The 21,986-nt window shown below is 41.8% G+C and overlaps 1 protein-coding gene across 1 annotated transcript in view; it reads left to right on the top strand.

Annotated features, from left to right (window-relative positions):
* PLCB2 (phospholipase C beta 2) overlaps window positions 1-21,986 on the top strand; it is a 72,942-nt gene that overhangs the window by 43,296 nt on the left and 7,660 nt on the right. The window contains exons 12-29 of the mRNA XM_075283097.1: window positions 857-939; window positions 1,332-1,416; window positions 2,123-2,282; window positions 2,391-2,482; window positions 3,331-3,427; window positions 4,823-4,907; window positions 5,034-5,158; window positions 5,292-5,446; window positions 6,719-6,883; window positions 8,036-8,135; window positions 8,741-8,845; window positions 9,734-9,822; window positions 11,750-11,828; window positions 14,377-14,421; window positions 16,059-16,257; window positions 18,141-18,306; window positions 18,400-18,476; window positions 21,725-21,820. Of these exons, the coding sequence (XP_075139198.1) occupies window positions 857-939; window positions 1,332-1,416; window positions 2,123-2,282; window positions 2,391-2,482; window positions 3,331-3,427; window positions 4,823-4,907; window positions 5,034-5,158; window positions 5,292-5,446; window positions 6,719-6,883; window positions 8,036-8,135; window positions 8,741-8,845; window positions 9,734-9,822; window positions 11,750-11,828; window positions 14,377-14,421; window positions 16,059-16,257; window positions 18,141-18,306; window positions 18,400-18,476; window positions 21,725-21,820 (2,003 nt within the window). The remainder of the gene's footprint in view (window positions 1-856; window positions 940-1,331; window positions 1,417-2,122; window positions 2,283-2,390; window positions 2,483-3,330; window positions 3,428-4,822; window positions 4,908-5,033; window positions 5,159-5,291; window positions 5,447-6,718; window positions 6,884-8,035; window positions 8,136-8,740; window positions 8,846-9,733; window positions 9,823-11,749; window positions 11,829-14,376; window positions 14,422-16,058; window positions 16,258-18,140; window positions 18,307-18,399; window positions 18,477-21,724; window positions 21,821-21,986) is intronic.

Below are 21,986 nucleotides of genomic sequence, written 5' to 3' on the forward strand. Positions count from 1 at the left end.
TAGAGTTTATGTGTAACATGTAGGCATACAGTATGTAGAGTTTATGTGTAACGTGTAGGCATACAGTATGTAGAGTTTATGTGTAATGTGTAGGCATACAGTATGTAGAGTTTATGTGTAACGTGTAGGCATACAGTATGTAGAGTTTATGTGTAATGTGTAGGCATACAGTATGTAGAGTTTATGTGTAACATGTAGGCATACAGTATGTAGAGTTTATGTGTAATGTGTAGGCATACAGTATGTAGAGTTTGTGTAACGTGTAGGCATACAGTGTGTAGAGTTTTTGTGTAACATGTAGGCATACAGTATGTAGAGTTTATGTGTAATGTGTAGGCATACAGTATGTAGAGTTTATGTGTAATGTGTAGGCATACAGTATGTAGAGTTTATGTGTAACATGTAGGCATACAGTATGTAGAGTTTATGTGTAATGTGTAGGCATACAGTATGTAGAGTTTGTGTAACGTGTAGGCATACAGTGTGTAGAGTTTTTGTGTAACATGTAGGCATACAGTATGTATGTATGTATCACTGATAGCTCCGCCTCCTTGACTTCTCAATCTAGAAAGAGCAGAGATTTCAATGAATGAATGACAGATTATACTGAATCTTTCCCCACAACTCTGTATATCAATCTGCTCAGCTCCTCTGCTGCCTACAGATTGAACAGTATTTTCTATGTGACAGGTTCCATTTACCATGTGCACCCTCTAAACAAGAGTATGGGATTGTATGAGTTGCATAGAGTCAGCAGAATGTTTTTTTAGCAGGTATTCCTCTCAGCCCCACTATACACATGCATGCTCAGCTGATATTAATGTAGTCACAGTTTATATACTTTCCTGTTTTCCAGGATGTGATTGAAGCTATTGCGGAATCTGCATTCAAAACGTCTCCATATCCAGTGGTCTTGTCATTTGAAAACCATGTAGACTCGTGAGTATTTCTGTCGTCCACTGTGATGGAAAACCAGTCATTGCTGCAAAGATTAAAGGGGTGTCTGGGACTATCTTAGAGAAGCCATCAATATCAGTCAGTGGGGGTCAGAATCAGTTCCTTATTTCCTACCTTGTTTACCCAAGTAGTGGCTGTACCTGGTATTTGCCTCTCAGTCCCATTTAAGGATATTGGTACCAGGTTACGCAAGGGGTTATTGTTTTCCCCAAGCAAGATTCGGACTTATGTTTTTATTTGTGTATATTAGGGGTGAAAGTGCCATCTAATATTTTATTATGTCCTATTAAAGTTTACGTTTTATTGATAGATTGGTTCAAAAAAGTATCTTTTCCACAACGTGGGGCTTAACTTTAAAGTTTTGTATTTTACAGTGCCAAGCAACAAGCAAAAATGGCGGACTACTGCAGGACGATATTTGGAGACATGTTACTGACGGATGTTCTGGAAAAGTATCCAGTAAGTAAAACAATGGGTTGGAAATAACTGCAGTCCATGTAACACCAGGCCCTCCAAAATGGTATATAGTGATCAGATTCTGGTGGACTGTATACCCGCTGACACTTCTCTAAATGAATTGAAATTGTGAAATGTTATTGAAGTATATCATAGACAAATTCACAAAGACCACAATATAAGAGATCCAAGAAGTGGTTGTTGGAATGGAATGAAACGTTCTATATGTGAATATAATGATGATATATGTGAGTGACTACAATATTACAGCAAAAAGAAAAGTTTATTGAGGAAAACTACAACTGAAAGGAGGCTCTGGTGTCTTATTGGGCAAGATTAGATGCGGGTAGGCATAAAGGCATATACTGTATGTTCTGTATGGTATATTTGCCCACAGATGTTGCAGTTGGGTATGTAGATCCAGCACACCTGAAGGATGCTGAAACTAGCGTCCCATAAATGCTCGAATGGCTATAAATCTATTGAATGGGCCAGTCAAGGAAGTGTTGCGATCTAGTGGTGGCATTCCTGGGAAACCCTTATGTGTATGGGTGAGAAATGCCACTTGGAAGCCCTGTCATGGGGGACAACACATGCAGCTGCAGGATGTCCTGTACATTTCACTGAACTGTTTTTTGGGGGGTTTATATTAATGAAGTCAGAAATTTAGTGTCTAGGCCACATTACATCATCATTTTTGTTTTCTTAGCTAAAACCTGGATGTCCGGTACCAAGCCCCAATGATCTGTTAGGTAAAATACTGGTAAAAAACAAGAAGAACCAGGCCTTTGCATCTGCAGAGAAAAAAACACAATCTATTGACCAAACAAGTACCGAGCAGGGAAATTCTGAGACAAGTGAAGGCTCAGGTAACGCGATTCACAATCGTATTAACCAGTTTTTATAGTACACAAGTCTTATTTGTCTCAGGTACAACAATGACATCATCATCCTCTGTATATGGATATGCCTTATAGATAATCCATCAGAAGATACGGGGAAGGAAGGAGAAAGTGAGGAGGTCGTAGAAAATGTCAATGAAGAAGAGAAGCAGATGCAGTCAGATGAGGTAAGACTTACACTAGTGACTGCGCCTTCAATGATTTATCTCATTCCTGTTGCTCATCTAGCACCTTAATCTGTATAGCCCTGAAGAAAGAAGGGAAAGGGGGACATGATCGAAACCTTTATATAGGGTATAGGTATAAATAGGGTTCAGGAAGGAAGAACAAGTGGGCATGAGCTGAAATTGGGGGGGGGGGGAGATTAGAAGCAATGTCAGGAAATATTTAATCACTGAAAGAGTAGTTGAGGCCTGGAACAAACTTCCAGCAGATTTGGTTGGAAAATCTCAGGTTATAGTTGAGAAAGATTTTACCACTTTGTAAATATTGGCCAACTCAGTGTCGATTGTCTCCATTCCAGACAATTTTACTGAATATGTTGTGGAATTTATCCATCATAGGCCGCACATGTCAGTAACATCTCGGTGCTTATTACTGCTATTAGTAGAGATGGTCAAACCCACACGTACCAAGCTGGGTTCGCCCCTAATATTACAATTGTTCTTTTTTTTTTTTTTTTTTTTATAAAACCAAACAAATGGATATTCGTCTCTGGCAAACTAAAATGACCGCCTCTTCTCTTTAAACCCCAGAGTATAATAGATAGAGGGCCAGGGGAGGTGTGAAAAAAAAAAACATTCATACTCACCTTCCCATACCTTTTTTGGGTCTCCTTGAAGTGTCATGTGCCTGGGGTCACCGCTGATGCCGTAAGCCGGCAGGACCCAAAACAAAACCTATCCTGAGAGGTTCCCCATCTCTACACATTAGCCTAACAATATGTGTTTTCCTTGGTTGATTCAAGTTGAATGAAGTTTAACAACTTTTAGTTTACTACTTGTCATCTATACAGGGTACTGCTGGTCAGGAGGCAACAGCTTATGAAGAAATGTCAAGTTTGGTCAACTACGTCCAGCCAGTGAAATTTGAGTCATTTGAACTCTCTGCACGTAAGAGGATTTCTTTACATTTTATTAAAAAGTATTTTTTTATCTGGGACATTTATGGCAGATCCACAGAATGTGTCATACATGTCCAATAGATGTGTGATCTGAGACCCACACCTATTCTTAGAACTGTTTTCTACTGACCCCAATTTTGTGGCCATAATGAGAGAAGTGGCTGCGAATGCACAAGAGTCCCACAGAAGTGAATGGCGATTACATTTGGCTGGGTGATTTGTTATGGCTCCCTCTATAGGCAACTGTCTGCATACATACATTTACAGATGTGTCCTTCCTTACGTTTGTTCTTAGCTCAACATAATCTGAGATGGTTTTTTTTTTCAGATCTGATCATCTCATATCACACATGATTTCACAATACTCTGTCACATGTGGGCACCCAATGGTTATGATGTGGATTGTGGCCTATGGCTTTAGTTGCATACTGCGACACTGTATTGAATTAGTTTAGAACAGTATTGGAGTAAACCAAATCTGAGTAAAGGAAAAGGTGGACCTGTGAAGGTTATAACTATGTAATGTGTGAAAAACATTGTTATCCTTATAAGCTGAACGCTAGATATAGTTGCTTATGCTTGGCTTGCTGCCACAAGACAGCTCCCCAAGGTTACCACGCAGGACTGGGAGTAGCTGGCTATATATGCAACTGCTTAAACTTTTTCTGTTTGATTGATATGTCCCATACCAATCAGGAATGAATAGGAAACTTACGTTGTTGTTATCTCTCTTCCTTTCTCTGCTACTATTTAACCCCATGTTCTTTTAATAAAAGTGCGTCATAATTTCATTCTTGGTTAAGAGAGGAAGTTATACCAACATTGTGTGTCTGGTGTCATTTCCTTACTGCTGGCGCTCAGCCTAATTAATTAGGACGACGACAGTTACCCGGGATTATTGGTCAATTAGTCAGAAACACGGCTTTGACCTTATCAGACACATCTGTACATAGAAGCCACTTTTCTACTGTATCGACTTAGTTTAATAACTGGTACTATATTGTGACCAATCAGCTGAGTAATGTTTGGACAGGTGCCTTCTAATATCACTTGATACTTAACCTGAACCAGGCACTTTTCAATACTTTATCATAGTGAATTTTTTTGTTTTTTAATTAAGCGGTCCAAGGTAAGAATGAATGCAGTGGAAGAGGGACTTTAGTATGCCGTTGATGGTCACATGATGTCGGGCATAATAGCTAACTACACTTTTTACAGTAGAGGCCATGCCATCCCAATATATACTGATCAAATGTATAACAATTTTTTTTGGTCTAAGTATTCCCATTGTAGTCTATAGATGCTAGATGTCTAGGTCAGAAGATACAGGTGTGAATCTGGTTCTACGCAACTCAAAGTTTTTCTCTTTTTTTTCTATCCCTAGAAAAGAACCAAAGTTATGTCATTTCTTCCTTTGTTGAAACTAAAGCCTATGACCTACTGACCAAGTTCCCAGTGCAGTTTGTTGAGTATCCTTCATTCTGCTCCCAATGGTGCCACAGGATCCTGACAATGATGTTCCCTAGTGTATAGCGTACTACTAATACATTTGCTTTACAGACTCCAGAGCTTTATTTCCTATACAGTCCATTCAGATACAATAAGAGACAAATGAGTCGGATTTATCCAAAGGGAACCAGGATGGATTCATCTAACTATATGCCTCAAATGTTCTGGAATGCAGGATGTCAGATGGTGGCGCTCAACTTCCAAACTATGGGTCAGTTGTAGTTCTGTATGTTCGCTGAATGACGCATAGTTATAAGTGATCGTCTGCTATTGGTTACTGTTATTACTGGTCTGATGCATGAGGTTTTCCTTTATTACTTATTATAATGCACTTGTCTCCCTAGACTTGGCAATGCAGCAAAACATGGCCGTCTTTGAGTTCAATGGTGGCAGTGGGTACATACTGAAACATGAATTCATGAGGCGGGCAGACAAGCAATTTGATCCCTTTACAGTTGACCGTATTGATGTGGTGGTGGCCAACACACTTTCAATTACAGTAAGTTACTTTTACCCTTTTACCAGATTTTTTTCTTATCCACAGAATAGGGGGTAACCGTCTGATTGCTGTTGGTCCCATTGCTAAAATCACACTAATCACATGATTACTAATTACACTATTACTAATTAATTACACTATATAATAATCACTAACCACATGATTACAGGTAGATAGTGTATGTATTAGTGAGAACGCTCAGTGACTGTTCTCTGCAACAATTTAACGTCCGTTGCTGTCATCCTATGACAGAAGACAGCAACAGACATGAACAACGGTTTCTGGAACTATGATATCCTTAGCTACAGAGCTGTGGAGTAAGAGTCGGAAAAACTTACCAACTCTGACTCCAGCTATAAATTAAAACAAATAATGATTAAATAATGATATGCAATTATTAATATTGTATAATTTATTTGATGCGTAGTATATTACATATTTGCTTTCATAGGAATTCAATCACTAATTTTTTTTTCCTGAATTAGAGGAGCTTTACTGCTTCTGTCTGTCTATGGTTATCTGGTACTGTGTTGCAGCATGGTCATATGACCAATGGATGTGGCATCATTGGTCTAAGAAGAAAAAGCAGCACACAGTCAGGTGATCAATGGGGTGCTAGACCCCACCAAAATCTGCAAAATAACACATGCAATGTCTATTGTGGATTTGTTACAGATTTGCTTACCTTGAAGTTTCTATAGTCAGCAGTTGGCTATATTAGGAACAAGATTACTGAGAGTATTCTGACTATAGTCATAACTTCCAACCAACCCAGATTCGGCAGAACAGTCCCAGATTTCGGATGCTGTTCTGGGTGATGGAAGGTATGTCCTGGTTTCAACTCAACTGTGTCGACAGGATACGATACCATATCAGGACCACTAAAGGAGTGTTCTACTGTGTGGAGCCACAAAGGGACATGGGTGGTTATGGGTGGAACCAAAGGAGAAAGGGTTAGAGGACTGGCTTATGATATCTAAATTCATCATTGTGCGCTTATTTTGTCCCACTTTCTTCTGAAAATTGTTATAACTGCTGTTAATCTTCTTTGTTAAAACATGAATGAAATACCTTCATTGTAATCATTTTAAGGCATTGGTTTCCCAGCTGCTAATCTGGGTTCTTCCGTGCATCTGCATTGGCTCATACTCCTATATATTGAACAGTGGTATATCGGTGTGTGGTTGAGTGGTGTTTTTCTGTTTTTGCTATAGCTGCTGTGGTTGCTCACCTATGCTATAGTAGATCAGTGATGAGATGATTTCTCCTTAGATAATCTCAGGTCAGTTCCTCAGTGACAAGAGTGTGAAATCCTATGTAGAAGTTGAGCTCTTTGGACTTCCTGGAGATCCCAAGCGCAAGTACAAAACCAAATTAACCTCTACTGGAAACTCCATAAATCCTGTATGGAAAGAAGATCCATTTGTGTTTGAAAAGGTAATGTTTATGTGAGGCAATTCCTTTAAAGAGGACCTTTCATGTCCTTGGGCACATGCGGTTTTATATACTGGTAGAAAGCCGACAGTGCGCTGAATTCAGCGCACTATCAGCTTTCCCGTTATGTGTCCCGGGGATGGGAGATATCAGTGCCAATACTGATAGCTCTTCACTGTCAGAAGGGTGTTTCGGACAGTCTAGCTGGGAACGTCCCTTCTGACAGTACTGTCCGTAGCTCTGTACTGTCAGATGGACGTTCCTTATTGCCTAGCCATGACGCTGAGTGATGAGGAACAACTTTCCCCCGACTGTATTCGTCCATAAACTAGCACTGGGGGGCGTTCCTCATCGCTCCGCATCATGGCTAGGCAGTAAGGAACGCCCCCTCTGACAGTACAGGGCTATGGACAGTACCGTCAGGAGGGGCGTTCCCAGCTAGACTGTCAGAAATGCCCTTCAGACAGTGAAGAGTTATAGGTAATGGCACCAATAGGTCTTGCCCCGGGGCACATAACGGGAAAGCCGACAGTGCGCTGAATAAGCGCACTGTCGGCTATCTAGCGGTATATAAACCGCATGTGCCTGAGGATGTGAAAGGTCCTCTTTAAAGTGTAACAACTTTTGATTTTTTTTGTATCAATGAATACATTTTGTAATATACTTTATTAGCAAATTTCGGCTCCTTTCTGTGAAATCCTGCATTTCTTTATTCTTACCCTTGCTTCTCTACTGAGAGACGTACCTGCTTTTCACTGTGTACACTGAATGGGCTTGTATGTATAATGGAAAATTCCACTAGTGGAAAAAAAAAAAAAGCTAGCAGAACCCATTGAAATCAAAGGGAGGCTTTATTTTCAGAGTGGAAAATTCCACACCAAATTCCTCGCCATTTTCCTCTGTGTGAATGGACCCTGAAAGAGGAGGCTGCAGTTCTACCTGTATTTTTTCCAGAGGTCTCACTGGTCACACTCAGGATTGGAATACTTTTTATGCAGCTGCATCTAAATGTCGTAATCCTAAACTTGTTTAAAAACTTTACATCATTTGTTTGACGTCTGCCTAAAACTTTTGCGCATTACTTTATGTATAGCAAACCTACAATTATGTATGACGTACAGGTTGGTTAAACACTTTTGCTTATTCACCTTCCAGATCCTAATGCCAGAGATGGCATCTCTCCGAGTCGCAGCATTTGAAGAGGGGGGAAAATTTATTGGCCATCGGATCATTCCCGTTGATGTCATTAGATCAGGTACCGGTCACATGTTATTGTCCTGTCAATGCAAACATAACATAACGTAAGCGTAATTTTTGTTAGGACGTCCATGAAGCTACGAGCCTAGTACAGTGGCGCTGAGGTTTACCTGGCTGATAAATCTATGTATATAGTGTTTGGTGTTATCCCATATAAATCTATTTTAGGGGTTCTACACTAATAGCAATGGATGGCATCAATTTATTCTGCAGACAGGCCCAGGCACTATGTAAATTGTCATTCATTTTAGTATATCTGCAGCATATTTATGGAAACATCACATGGCTCATGATAAATGACTATTATAAATCTGCCTTAGCTCTATCCCATGTCTGGCCAGGGTACATGTGTTCCACTTTTGTGTAGCAAAAATCTCTGTAGACAATGATAAATATGTTGTATCACCGTGGCTATGAGACAAATGAATACATGTCATAGATGTTGTTAGCAGTCTGGGATTTTGCACCTGCATGATAAATATAGCACAGTTTCCAGGATCTTCTCAGCTCGACATTGAGAAACCTGCTCATTTGTATTCTGTTCTGGTATTATACATGCAATATGTTCTATAATACATGATGTCACTTTGATTTTATCGGCAGGGTACCATCATATTTGCCTTCGGAGTGAAAGCAACATGGCACTCACAATGCCATCTCTCTTTGTGTATGTGGAGGTGAAAGACTATGTACCAGACACATGGGCAGGTATATGGAACATGTCCTCATTCGTGTCTATTTTTTGTACAATTTTTAATGTTGGCGACGTAACTAGCAACACTTGCTCACATCACTTTGAATATTTTGGTAATTTCAGGAGGACCTACCGCCTCTTGTCTGATTTAGTAAATAGCATTCTCCATAAATGAAAAATCTGGAGTTACTTTTATAACTCTGGGTTTTTAATGGAAAGTCCACAGAGATTTCAATTATACCAATGGGGAAACCGCCAACGTTTCCGTGGGTATAATTAACATGCTTCAATTTCCAAAACCGCATCAGTTTTGGAAATCACAGTGCCTCTGCTGCGCATATTGTTCTGATTCGCTAGAATCCCATCCACTTTGCTGTGAAGGTAAAACGCCACATTTTTTCCACAGTGTTTACACCGTGTGGTGCCTCAAATGTCATTCGGCTTCCCTATTGAGAACATGTGCATGTCTGGCCAAGCCAAGCATGCACGTGTATATGGAAGGTCAGAAGGAATAGCTATATAAAGTGGTTACTGTAAGTGCACCATTTATAGAGTTCCTTACCATTAGACTTTTTTATTAGCAACTCAATTTCTGCAGCCACAACCAATAAAAAGTGATGGAAAAATGTTTTTCCATAGACTTTTCAGTTTTTTGTTGCCTTCTGTGATAGGATATTGTGCTGCCTCAGATTAACCAATTGCATTAGTTCGGGTTAACTCGGCTACCTCTGTATATTAGATCATTGCTCATTGTACAGTATTTAATGTTAAGTACTTCAGCATGAAATCTGAATTAGTTGCATTAGTTTTTATACTGTATATGACCTTCTACATTTGGCAGTTCACATATTCTAAGACTATACAGGTTGTAAGTGAGACTTATGTTATGCTTTGTCTTACAGAACTGACTCATGCTCTATCCAACCCCATCAAAGCTTTCAAAGCCCAGGAGAAGACAGTAAAACTGAATAACAAAGCGTCGTCGGATGAGGTAGCGAGATAAACGTCTTATGATGTGAACAAATGTTACTGTGCTGGCTAATTTGCATCTCCATCTTTGTATGTAGCCCCTAGTAATCCCTGAAGAGACGTAAAATCTTACATGATGTAAGATATCATAAATAGGAGTGTATATGACCATATTTGAATCACTTTAAAGAGGGCCTTTCACGTCCTCTGGCACCAGCTCTATTATATACTGCTAGAAAGCTGACAACTTTGCTGGTATGCGCCCGGGTGCTGGAGGTATCAGTGGTTTTAATTTCGGCACCAATATCCCTTCACTGTCAGAAGGGCGAGCCTTTCTTCTCAGCGTCATCACTGGGTGGTAATGAATGCCCCACCTGACAGTACAAAGCTATTGGAGTACTGTCAGGGAGGGGGCATTCCTTACTGCCCAGTGATGATGCTAGGCTGTAAGGCCCACCCTTCTGACAGTGGAGAGATATCAGTGCTGAAACGGCACCAATGTCTCTATAACCCGGGTGTGTGCAGTAAAGGCTGACAATGCGCTGAATTCAGCCACTGTCTGCTTTCTAGAGGTATATAATACCACCAGTACCAAAGAACGTGAAAGGTCCCCTTTAATGCTACATAAGCTCCACTGTCTTGATATCCCACATTCATACGACCAAATTTCAGCCATGAAATTTGGTCCGTGTGTGTGCAGAGTTTACCAGCTTGAACAGCATGTCGGGAGATGGACTCCTAGCATTATAGTCATCTATGATATTAGTAGCCCTTGCCTTCCAACGACATGCTGTTCCATACTAGGATCGGTATGGGGCAGTATGTCAATGGGAGGTAGGGCCTCTTAGCAGCATACATAACTATAATGCTAGGAGTTCCTCTCCCGACATACTGTAAGGGTAAGATCACACGGGGTTTTTTGGACCGGAACCTGAGGCAGAGGATGCCTCAGGAGGTTCCGGACCAAAATACAGGTAGCTGTGACTGGATGCTGGTGCAGTGCACTGGCATCCAGTCGCGCACTTCGCTCTAATGAATGGGCCTAGTCGGGAGGGAGTGTCTTCAGGCGGATGTCGCGAGGCAAATCAGCCTGAAGAATGAGCATGTCGCTTCTTTTTCCGGGAACTGAAACAAACGGCTCCCAGAAAAAAAGAACTGACCGGCTCCCATTTATTTCAATGGGAGCCGTATTTACGGCCTCAAAATCCTGTCCAAAAAACACTTGGTCAGTAAATCCAGTGCACATGCGGATTGAGTTTCACTGCTGAAACCTGGTTGTGTGAATGCAGATTAATGCTCTAGGGCTAGTACGAAAGCTACCTACCTTGAAAGCTATCAGTTATTGACAACTTAAAAGAGGACCCATCATCTCTCCTGACATGTCTGTTTTAGAATATACTTGTACTCCCCATGAAATAACAATTATGGAATATTTTTTCTGCATTGTGCACCGTACCGCTGATATTCCTCCTAGAAATTCATGAGTAAATTGACCACTGGTTGTTTCTCTTTGTTTCCCTGCACGGTCTGATTACACCCAATCAGTTTTGCCATTGTCAAATAGGAATCTAAAGGATATTATTGGTAAGGTGCTGAGTAATGGGGAAGGGATCCTTAAGAAGGAGAATATTACTGGACATTACTTGGTTGGGGTGAAGGGGAATTGGCTAGGTGTTAGTATGTATGCAAGAGAGAAGAGATCTTTACAGCCGAGCAGCAGCGGTGACCAGGAGGAGGAGTGATGGAAGGAGACAACCTGGAAGAGGATGACATCTGGTAAGTATAGTAAGTGTGGTGTTACACTAGATCATCATTAGGGTAAGGAACTGAAATCAAAGAAATATGCAGATTATGTGCAACCCAGTAAAATAAACCTTAGATAAAATTTTAATGTAGACTCCATGATACATAACCAGAATGCTGATAATGTATATCATCTTATTTTCTAGAAATCCATGAACCTTCAGTCAAATGGAATGTGTCGCTCTATTAAGCTATCGAGCGCGATGGTGCACAATTGTACTGCAAGTAAAGTTCGCTTTTTCATGTATTCTATATTCATTGGTAGATTCCCTGCTTATTGGACAAACCTTTCGGAGACATGGCTAGGCTGCAGGCACATGAATATTTTTGGATGACGTGTTTTGAGGTAGTTCTTGAAGCAAAAATAGCGCTATCTGCCCTTTAAAAATTCCATCCTTTTATGACCCCTATCTGGTTTGGGCTTTAAAAAAAAACGCCTAAAAACTATAAAGATTAAGCAAAACCTGTATGTGTATGGAGCACAAACAAATCCCATAGTTTTCTATGCACCAAATATTTGCAATTATTTATGAGTGTACTTTTGGCTAGCCAGTGCTCTACCCGACATAAAACTCCAATTGTCTCATAAACTGAAAAATTAAGGAGCCAACACAAATTTGTAGTCGAAAAACATATAATGCCCCCCACAAAGTCTAATGTTTCCTATTACCCCCCACACATAGTCTAATGTTCTCTTCCAGTGTCCCCTGGTGCTGTACAATGCTCCCCAGTAGCCCCCGCACACAGTTTAATGCTCTCCCCAATGTGTCCCCTGGTGTAGTATAATGCTCCCCAGTAGCCCCTGCACACAGAATAATGCTCCTCAGGCCCCAGATAGTAGTGACATCTACATTTTAAAAGAGTAATAATTGCCAAGTCTCGTTCCCATGGGGTGCTCTGTGCCCTCCTCCAGAAGGCCTGCACTGAGCTATAGACATCACCATCAGCAGTCTGAATGGCGGAGCAGGAAAGCTTCCATTTTATTCAACTTACCTGTGTCCTAAGCATGCAGATGAGTGGACATTGATAAATGCGGACATCTTTTTCACATGAATGCGTGTACAGTGTCTGCTTTTTTTCCCTTAAAGAGGCAGCTCAGCTGCAGGTCTAGTTGCAAATAACACTAAGGCCAGGTTCAGATGGGGTTTTTTGGTCAGGATTTTGACGCACAATCCACGTCAAAATCCTGACCAAAAAAACGCCTCCCATTGAAATCAATGGGAGCCGGTCATTTCCTTTTTCCGCGAGTGGTTTGTTCCCACTCGTGGACAAAAGAAGCGACATGCTCATTTTTCAGGTGTATTCAACCGCAGACATCCGCCTAGCGACACCTCCCTCCCTCCCTCCCTCCCTCCTAGACCCATTCATTTGGGCCTAATCCAGAGCAGAGTGCCGCGACTGGATGCCTGTGCATCAGGATCCAGGCGCGGCTTGCCATTTTTTGGCCTGGAATCTGAGGTGGCCTCCGCGTCAAATTACGGACCAAAAAACTCACGTGTAAACTTAGCCTAAGACTTGGTGCCATTTACAAAATCTTATTTGCACTATCAACCTGCCAACATCTGGATACTCCAAATCAAGACAGCCCACCCTCCCCACAACATAAGATGTCAGGCGAAGGGTAAGAAGAACTGGCTATTAGATCTAAAATACCTGATATCTTCTTATTCATATTGGGAGATAAGCTGTTAGCAGTGTCTGACAACAGCTTATACCGTATTTTTCGGACTATAAGACGCACTGGACTATAAGACTATAAGGTTTTAGAGGAGGAAAATAGGGAAAAAAAATTTTGAAGCAAAAACTGGTAAAATATTTAATATATGGGAGTTGTAGTTTTGCAACAGCTGCAAGGCCACATTGACAGGTGACCCTGCAGCTGTACGGGGATGCATAGAGCGTTTTTTTTGCGGGGCCAGCTGTAATTTTTAGTTATACCATTTTGGGGGATATCTATTGCTTAGATCACCTTGTATTGAAAAAAAAAAACAGGAGGTGATTTAGAACTTTTATTTATTTCATATTTTTAAAGCTTTTTTTTTTTTTTTTACTATTTTATTCCCCTCCCGGGGCTTGAACCTGCGGTCACTTGATCGCAAGTCCCATAGACGGCAATACAAGTGTATTGCCGTCTATGGGCCATTCTGTCTATATAACCGTGACAGGCCGGGGAGCCTCAGTAGGCTCCCGGCTGTCACCCGAACAGGTCGGCTCCTGCGATATCGCCGCACAGGAGCCGGCCTGCAACGTCACAGGTACGGGGCCGGTGGGGACCGGCCCCGGGGGAGAAGGGGCCACCGATACTGACCCGGCATCCGCTGTACTAGAGAGGCGGATGCCGGGGAGGGATAGACGCCGGGGCCTGAGACATCGCTACGATCCTCTGCCCTGCATGAAGCCAGGACAAGGGAGCGCAGCGATGTCTCAGGCCCCGGCGTCTATCACTTGCCGGCTTCCGCCTCTCTATTACAGCGGATGCCGGGCGCCACCTTCAGACTATAAGACGCACCCTTCTTTTCCCCCACAATTTTGGGGAAAAAAAGTGCGTCTTATAGTCCGAAAAATACGGTATCTCATATATATCCCATATCATTGTACGCAGAACACATGCTAGGCCAGGCTGAGTGTGTATGTAAGCTTTAGTTTAGATTGATTAATGCATATTATTATTATTATTATTATTACATCTTTTGGTCCTTCATCTATAATATTGTATTATTACTATTACACATACACAATTGTACATGTTGTTAATGTATTACCCATTTTTTAGGTTCAGCAAACAGTGGAAAAATGGATTGTACAAATGAAGCAACAGGTAAACAAACATGGACCCCGATAATCTTAAAACTCTTTTTTTAGAGAAGATAAAACAAGATAGGACAGTAGTGATAAGGAAATTACTTTTTATGTCAGGTAGTTAAAGGGAGAGGGTCCTAAAACCAAATCTAAATGTTGTTAGCTGTGGATATTTACCTGAATACTTCTATCCAAAATTAGTTTATGCTTGGGTAAAACTGCCACATATGAAGGCCCCTCAATCCCTGCCACAGTACCAGCATAGATCTTCAATAGGCGATAGTACCATATCACTACTATTAGCACTGAGTGTGTATTTTCATGTAAATTTACACAACTTTGGTAATGTATTTAACCATGTATTAGGCTAAGGTCCCACATTGCGAGCCATAGCAAAAAAGCTCTGTGGGAAAAACTGTGGCGGAAATGCAGCGCTTCTCACAAAGATTTTTTCCTCTGCGGGCTTTCTACTTCAATTATACATAGACCAGTGTTTCTGTAGGTATAATTGATATCCCACAATTTACAAAAGCGCTACGGTTTTTGAAATTGCAGAAAGTACATATATTATGGATATTTTTATGAATGGGATTAGCCTGGCATTAAAGGGGTTATCTTACTGTTAGGAACCCTGCAGATCAGCTATTTCCTGGAACAGAGCTAAAATTGATGGCCTATCTTAAAGAGGACCTTTCACCATCTGGGGCACATGCAGTTTAATATACCACTAGAAAGCCGACAGTGCGCTGAATTCATGTTTTCATGTTCTGTGCCCCCGGGGAAGAGCTATCAGTGCCGGTACTGTAGCTCTTCACTGTCAGAAGGGCGTTTCTGACAGTCAGTCAGGAACGCCCTTTCTCACAGTAGCGCCTATTGCACTGTACTCTGAGAGCGGGGAGGAACGCCCCCTTATCCATAGATGAGGACTGGGGGGGCGTTCCTCACCACTCAGTGTCATCACTAGGCGGTAAGCAACACCCCCTCACACAGTACAGCGCAATAGACGCTGCTGTGAGGAAGGACGTTACTGACTGTCAGAAACGCCTTTCTGACAGTGAAGAGCTACGGTACCGGCACCGATAGCTCTTCAGTGGGGGGCACAGAACGGGAAAGCAGGTAGTGCGCTGAATCCAGATGGTGAAAGGTCCTCTTTAAGGAATTTAGGATAAGGCCATACGTTCTGAAAAGCTGCTTTTTGTTGCAGATTTTGCTGGGGTATTTTAGCTTTTTCGAGAATGCATTTATACTTCTCCCATCTGCTCAATCAATTCTTGGCTTTGGCTCAAACCGGAGCAAAATCTGCGACGACAAAAAGTAGCTTTTCCGTAACGTAATTATATACACCCAAGAGGGAAAATCTAGGCTTGGATTTGAGGGAAGTTTACATGCTTTGTGGTGAACTAAGTAAAGGTAAGGAAGGACACAGTTGTTTCTATCAAATATGGAACTTAAGCTTATTCAGGTTACCAACTTCATCAGATTTGATCCTTGGAAAAAAAAAAAAGAACAGTCTCAGCTCAGTTGTGTGAACACGGCTTTTGTTCCAGAAGACTTGTAAAATAAGACATTGATGAAAGACATTTAAGAACATTCCCACCTATAATATCCTTGATATTTTGTGCAGCTAAAAACAATTTCACTGTGTTCGTATCTTAGAACCAGAAACCACAAACCAGGATGAACTACAAAAACAGAAAGGTTTTATGAAACTTCAGAAGAAACAGGAGAAAGAGCTGAAGGAACTGGAGCGCAAAGGAATGAAGCGGAGGGAAGAAGTTCTTCAAAAGTATTCCAGCGCCTTCAGTGACTTGTATACACAGATGAACAAGAAGAAGAACAACAAGAAAGCCACCAAGTAAGTGTGTGACACCGGTGATAAGGATGGGAGAAAAGCCAATGCTAATTTTGCACATAGCTTGTCTAGGTTTGCTTTATTTAATCTCATCTCTAGTAATGAGGGCAGATAAGGTTCTGTCCAAATCATATTTTAGCCTTTGGTAAGAGGTATAGGTCAGAAACATTATATAAATCCGATGCAAGACTTAAACCTGTGCACTGTGTAGACACGTTAACAAAATATATAGCACGTGGTACACATTTCTGTATGATGCCCCTGTATACTGTAGAACAGCCCAGCTGATGTATACTGGTTAGAAGGACAGATGCATCTCCTCTTGGGTGTAAGTAGATTTAAGGCTGAGGTCCCACATTGCAGAAAAGCTGCTTTGAGGCTGAGTTCACACGGAGTATTTTGGTCAGAATTTTGGAGTCGTATCCGCCTCAAAATCCTGACCAAAAGATGTATCCTATTGAAATCAATGGGAGATAATCAGTTCTTTTTTCCGGGAGCCGTTTGTTTCGGCTCCCGGAAAAAAGAACAGACATGCTCATTCTTCAGGCGCAGTCACCTTGCAAGTCCGCCTGAAGACACTCCCGACTAGGCCCATTCATTTGGGCCTAATCCAGAGCAGAGTGCGCGACTGGATGCCGGTGCGCTGCACTGGCATCCAGTCACAGCTACCTGAATTTTGGACCGAAACCTGAAATCTGAAACATTCAGATTCCAGACCGAAAAAACATGTGAACCCAGCCTTATTGTTGAAGATTTTGTTGTAGTTATTTGAGACAAAGCCAGGAGTGGATTGAGCAGAAAAGAGAATTATAAGAACTTTCTAAATATTTCCCATTCCTATTATAGTCATTCTTGGTTAAAAAAAAACAAAAAAAAAACAGAAAATATGCAACAAAAAAAAAGCTGCATTTCTGCCATGAACATAAGTATTGAACATATATACATTTTTAGACAATTAAAAAGGTAAACATTTTTGTAAATTTTGCAAAGTTTTAAAAACTGGTTGCCAATAGTTCTGACTAGAGATGGGTGGAGATTCATTGAAGATTAACTAAAATGGCCACAGCAACATGCATTGCGATAAGTTATTATACTGACCCCAGAGTATAAAAGTTGGAGGCCCAGGAGAGGTGAAAAAAATTTTAAAAAAAATTTCTACTCACCTCTCCTCACATCTTTTGGGCCTCTTTACGGCCTCCGGAGCTCTCCTGGTGATGTATGCACCTGGGGTCACCACTGAGATTTGTGGGAGGGGCCACAGTGGTCACATGGCATGCCGAGCATAATGACGTTGGGCAGTGGTGTAACTAAGAATGGTGGAGCCCCAAGGTGAACATTTGACATGGGCCCTCCCCATCCCCCCGACTGATAATTTCACTTCCAGTTCTATCCAACTTGTTCGACCCAAAATAAATCCGGGATCCAAGTCACTTGAAACAAAACAAATCCTGGAAGATTCGCTAATGTCTAGATAAAATCATGAATACAGGAACTTTTTATGGTCTGGCACTGTCAGGGCTTGTTCACACGGGGCAAGAGTGGGCGGATTCTGATGCCGAATCCAGCTCAGAATCCGCCCCCTGACAATACCGGTCTATGTAGAAAAAAGAAACGAGCTGCCCTTTCTTCAGGCGGACTCCACAGCTGAATCAGCTCCAGTGTCCGTCTCGCGGCAGCACCCTCTGGGCTAGGACCATTCATTTGAGCCTACTGCGGAGGGGGAAGCTGCGACTGTTGGAAGCCGCAACAGTCATGGCAGGCGCATTTTGGTCCAATTCTGATGCGGCTTCCCGCATTAAAATCTGGACCAAAATGCACGGGGCTTATCCCCGTGTGAACTAGCCCTCAGAGCTGAGTTGATGAATTAATTTACTCGTTTATTTTAGAGCTCCCGAGGATGAGTATGGATCGGTGTGGGGTGCTGGTGAAATGCCAGGTAAACCAGATTCTAAAATAGTTGAATTAAAGGAGAAGTTAGAACAGGAACTACTCCGTCTTGCAGAAGAACTGTATGAGAGTATCTGGAAAAAGAAAGAGCAGCATTCGTCTGAGGTACGCATGCATTACCACTATAGCTATGTACCAGTAACATTCTATTTCACCACCCTAGAAATATAGAAACTGATTATATGCCGTTATTAACAGCAAATCGCCAAACTTCTAGAGCTGGCCCAAGAAAAGCAAGCAACAGAACTGAAAGTCCTAAAGGAATCGACAGACAGGTATGGTTCAGTATTACAATACAGCTAAATTACAATACAGCTACATACAGCAACACTACTTTATATGCTATATATAACTAACTACAACATAGATAATATTTTGGATTCATAAAAATATTCTTTTAGAGAAGGTCATGAAAAAATCCCAACAGTGTACAACAAATCCCATTGACCAATGTCTGTTGGGATTTCATCATATTGACAGCCAGAATATTGATGGATATTCTGCTATAATTGCTGTCAAATCTGGAGGAATTGATAAGTGTGAGCACTGGCTCTCTTAATATGTATGGTCCACAGCTGTCACAGTCCTGCTCTTTCTTTAGGGTAAGTTCACATGGGGTCTTTTGGTCCGGAACCTGAGGCGGAGGCCCAAGATACAGGTAGACGCGACTGAATGCCGGTGCACTGCAACGGCATCCAGTCATGCACTCCACTCTGGGTTGGGCCCAATAAATGGGCCTAATCGGGAGTGTCTTCAGACCAAATCGTGAGGCGATTCTTCCTGAAAGAATGAGCATGTCGCTTCTTTTTTCCAAGAGCCGGAGCAAACGGCTCCCGGAAAAAAAGACCTGACCGGCTCCCATTGATTTCAATGGCAGCCATCTTTTTTGTCAGGATTTTGAGTCGAATATGGCCTCAAAATCCTCACCAAAAAACCCCATGTGAACTTACCCTTATATGTAGATCAACACCATCGTATGATGCACAAGTTCCTATATTATTCACTAGCAAGCTCTTTTATTAGGAAAGAGTAATGACAGATGTAAGTGCTGGCTTTAAAGGGGTTTTCAAGATGTCTTACAAAATGTAATAAAAGGAGAGACTGTACAATGTGCTGTAGATTATATCCATCACCGTCTATTTATACTGACACGCGTGCATATACTGCATAAATGTGGGCTCGCTCACATCGATTATTTCAATGATTTTGCATCCATAGCACCCTGTCTCGCAATGCCATTGGCCAGGTTATATGTCACTAACTGTATGTTATCCAATCAGAGTTGCTGATATGTGAACAATCAAAACCAAAATTCTTTGGCATAGTGTGGCACATAAATAGAAGGATATGTAAAAAAAAACCAATAGAGGGCGCTCACTAGAATGTGCAAGCCTATCTTCCCTGATGTAGTTGAGAAGACAGAATTCCAGTGAAATAACCCAATAAAGGTTGCTCCCTTTTGCGTCATGCCCGACCTTCCAAGAGGCCTTTGTTTTGCAATGGTTTGCAATACTGAGGCAAGCATCTGACTTCCTAATTACATCATGGAAGACAGATTTGCATATTCTTCCCATGGTCCTTTGCAAAGTGGATTGCTAAAGGCTTAATGAATCTCCACACGCCTATATGGTGGTCTCTCCCTAAGGAGTGACAATATCCCCTTAACCCTGTCTAAGCCTCTCACCTCTACCAGGTTATAGTCCTCTCTACATCGGGCTGAAGAGATGCAAGTACATCGAAACAGCTGTCCTCGATTGAGAGACTATACCTGGTAATAATCCCAGCGTCATTGCAAAACAAAGGCCTCTTGGAAGGTTGGGCATGACGCAAAAGGGAGCAACCTTTATTGGGTTATTTCACTGGAATTCTGTCTTCCCAACAGGGGTGAACCTGCCCCTTTCGCCGCCCGAGGCGAATAACAGAAAGCCGCCCCCCCCCCCCCCGGGGAGGAGGGGGCGGAGCGTAGGGGGCGTGGCGGAGGGGCAGGGCTTAATGGCGTTCGCAGGCAGGGAGAGGACCTGCTCTCTGCCTGAGCGTGAGGGGAGGCTGCTGGAGCAGCGCTGCTCCAGTGGCCTTCCCAATCCACCGCTCGGTGCAGAGCCAGTCCAGGACAGCTTGTCCTGGACTGGCTTAGGTAAGCAAAAATGCCTCCCTCCCTGGGGCCCTGGCATAGCGCTGCCTGAAGCGGTCGCTTCAGGTCGCCTCATGGGAGGTGCGGCGCTGCCCAACTACATCAGGGAAGATAGGCTTGCACATTCCAGTGAGCGCCCTCTATTGGTTTGCAATACTGAGGCAAGCATCTGACTTCCTAATTACATCATGGAAGACAGATTTGCATATTCTTCCCATGGTCCTTTGCAAAGTGGAGTGCTAAAGGCCTAATGAATCTCCACACACCTATATGGTGGTCTCTCCCTAAGGAGTGACAATATCCCCTTAACTATAATCAAGGTAAAATGTTCAATTAATTGTGATTTTAATTCGGGCCATAGTTGCCCAGCCCTACTGCATGGCATTGCTTCGGGAGTGTAGTTGGAATTGCAAAGTGATTACAAGTTTTCATTATTATATGTGTTATTTTTTGTTTTGTTTTTTTCGTTTTAACAAATTTTTTGTGTTTAGTAATCTTTAAAAAATTCTGGGAAACATCTTTAAGTATAATGGTACTCTATGCAGCACTTTCTGTGAGAACCCTCCATTATCACTAGTATATTGCCAATTATAGAATACAGTATTCCCATTTCCAGTGACGTAACTGAAGTCTTGAGGGCCCCCTCCCTCATCCCTACAGCGAATTCTTGATAGTGATGGTTACGGGTGCTAAGGAGTTTAATCCACTTTAGTGAGGTTTGGGTAATCTGTGGGTCTCCTTGGCTTATGGGCCAGAAGCTGCAATCTCAATACTGATGCTGGTGCTTATGGGCCCCCTAAGGAACCTGGGCCCTGGTGTGACTGTAATCTCTGCACCCCTTCAAGATTACACCTCTGCCCACTTCTGTGTTGAAGCCAGCAGGTGAGCAATTTGGGGTCCTATCATTAAGAGAGGGCATTGTGAGGGTATAGTGCAGTCTATAGTTTGGAAACCATTGCTCCAGTATGAGGAATTACATTGCCCACTTGTCACCTTCACTGGCTCTTGAGTTGATCCCATTTGTATTCTCAGCTTCAGAGATAAGAGTTTGATTCCAATGCAACATGTTTTCTTTGTCTACCGTCCCTTTAAGAAACTTCTATTCCAAGATATCCCACCTATAAAAAAATTCCAGAGTTTTATTAGATACAGAGAAATGAATGTAAGTTGTCAGAAATGTTTAAGTTTTGGATGGAAAGCAGGACTGCAAACACAAATCTATCCTACATGTGAATAAAAAAAAAAAGTCCCAGTGTTATTTATATGCGAAATATTGAGCCCAGGAATGGGAAAAGCTGCGTTATGTCACGATGAAAAACCGAGGCAGATCACATAAAACAAGAGCCAGGAGGGTGTGAGGTCCAGGCCTGTGAATAATGTGTCTTTCCACAGTGACACTAAACAGATGAAGAAGAAGTTGGAGGTGAAAAGAATGGAAAGACTGGAAGCCATGAGCAAGAATACAATGGATAAAGCTGCTCAGGAGAGGTGTGATACTGCGAAATATTTCATGTTTCAATATTAATATAGAACAATGAATATTAAAATAATAAATACAAAAATAGATAGATGTGAATATCAAGGGATTCAATACTCTAATAAGATAGAAGACCTTGATTTAACAAAAGATAAGCAAAGATAAGATGCTTAATAT

Source organism: Leptodactylus fuscus, chromosome 7, assembly GCF_031893055.1.
Source record: "Leptodactylus fuscus isolate aLepFus1 chromosome 7, aLepFus1.hap2, whole genome shotgun sequence".
NCBI lineage: Eukaryota > Metazoa > Chordata > Amphibia > Anura > Leptodactylidae > Leptodactylus > Leptodactylus fuscus.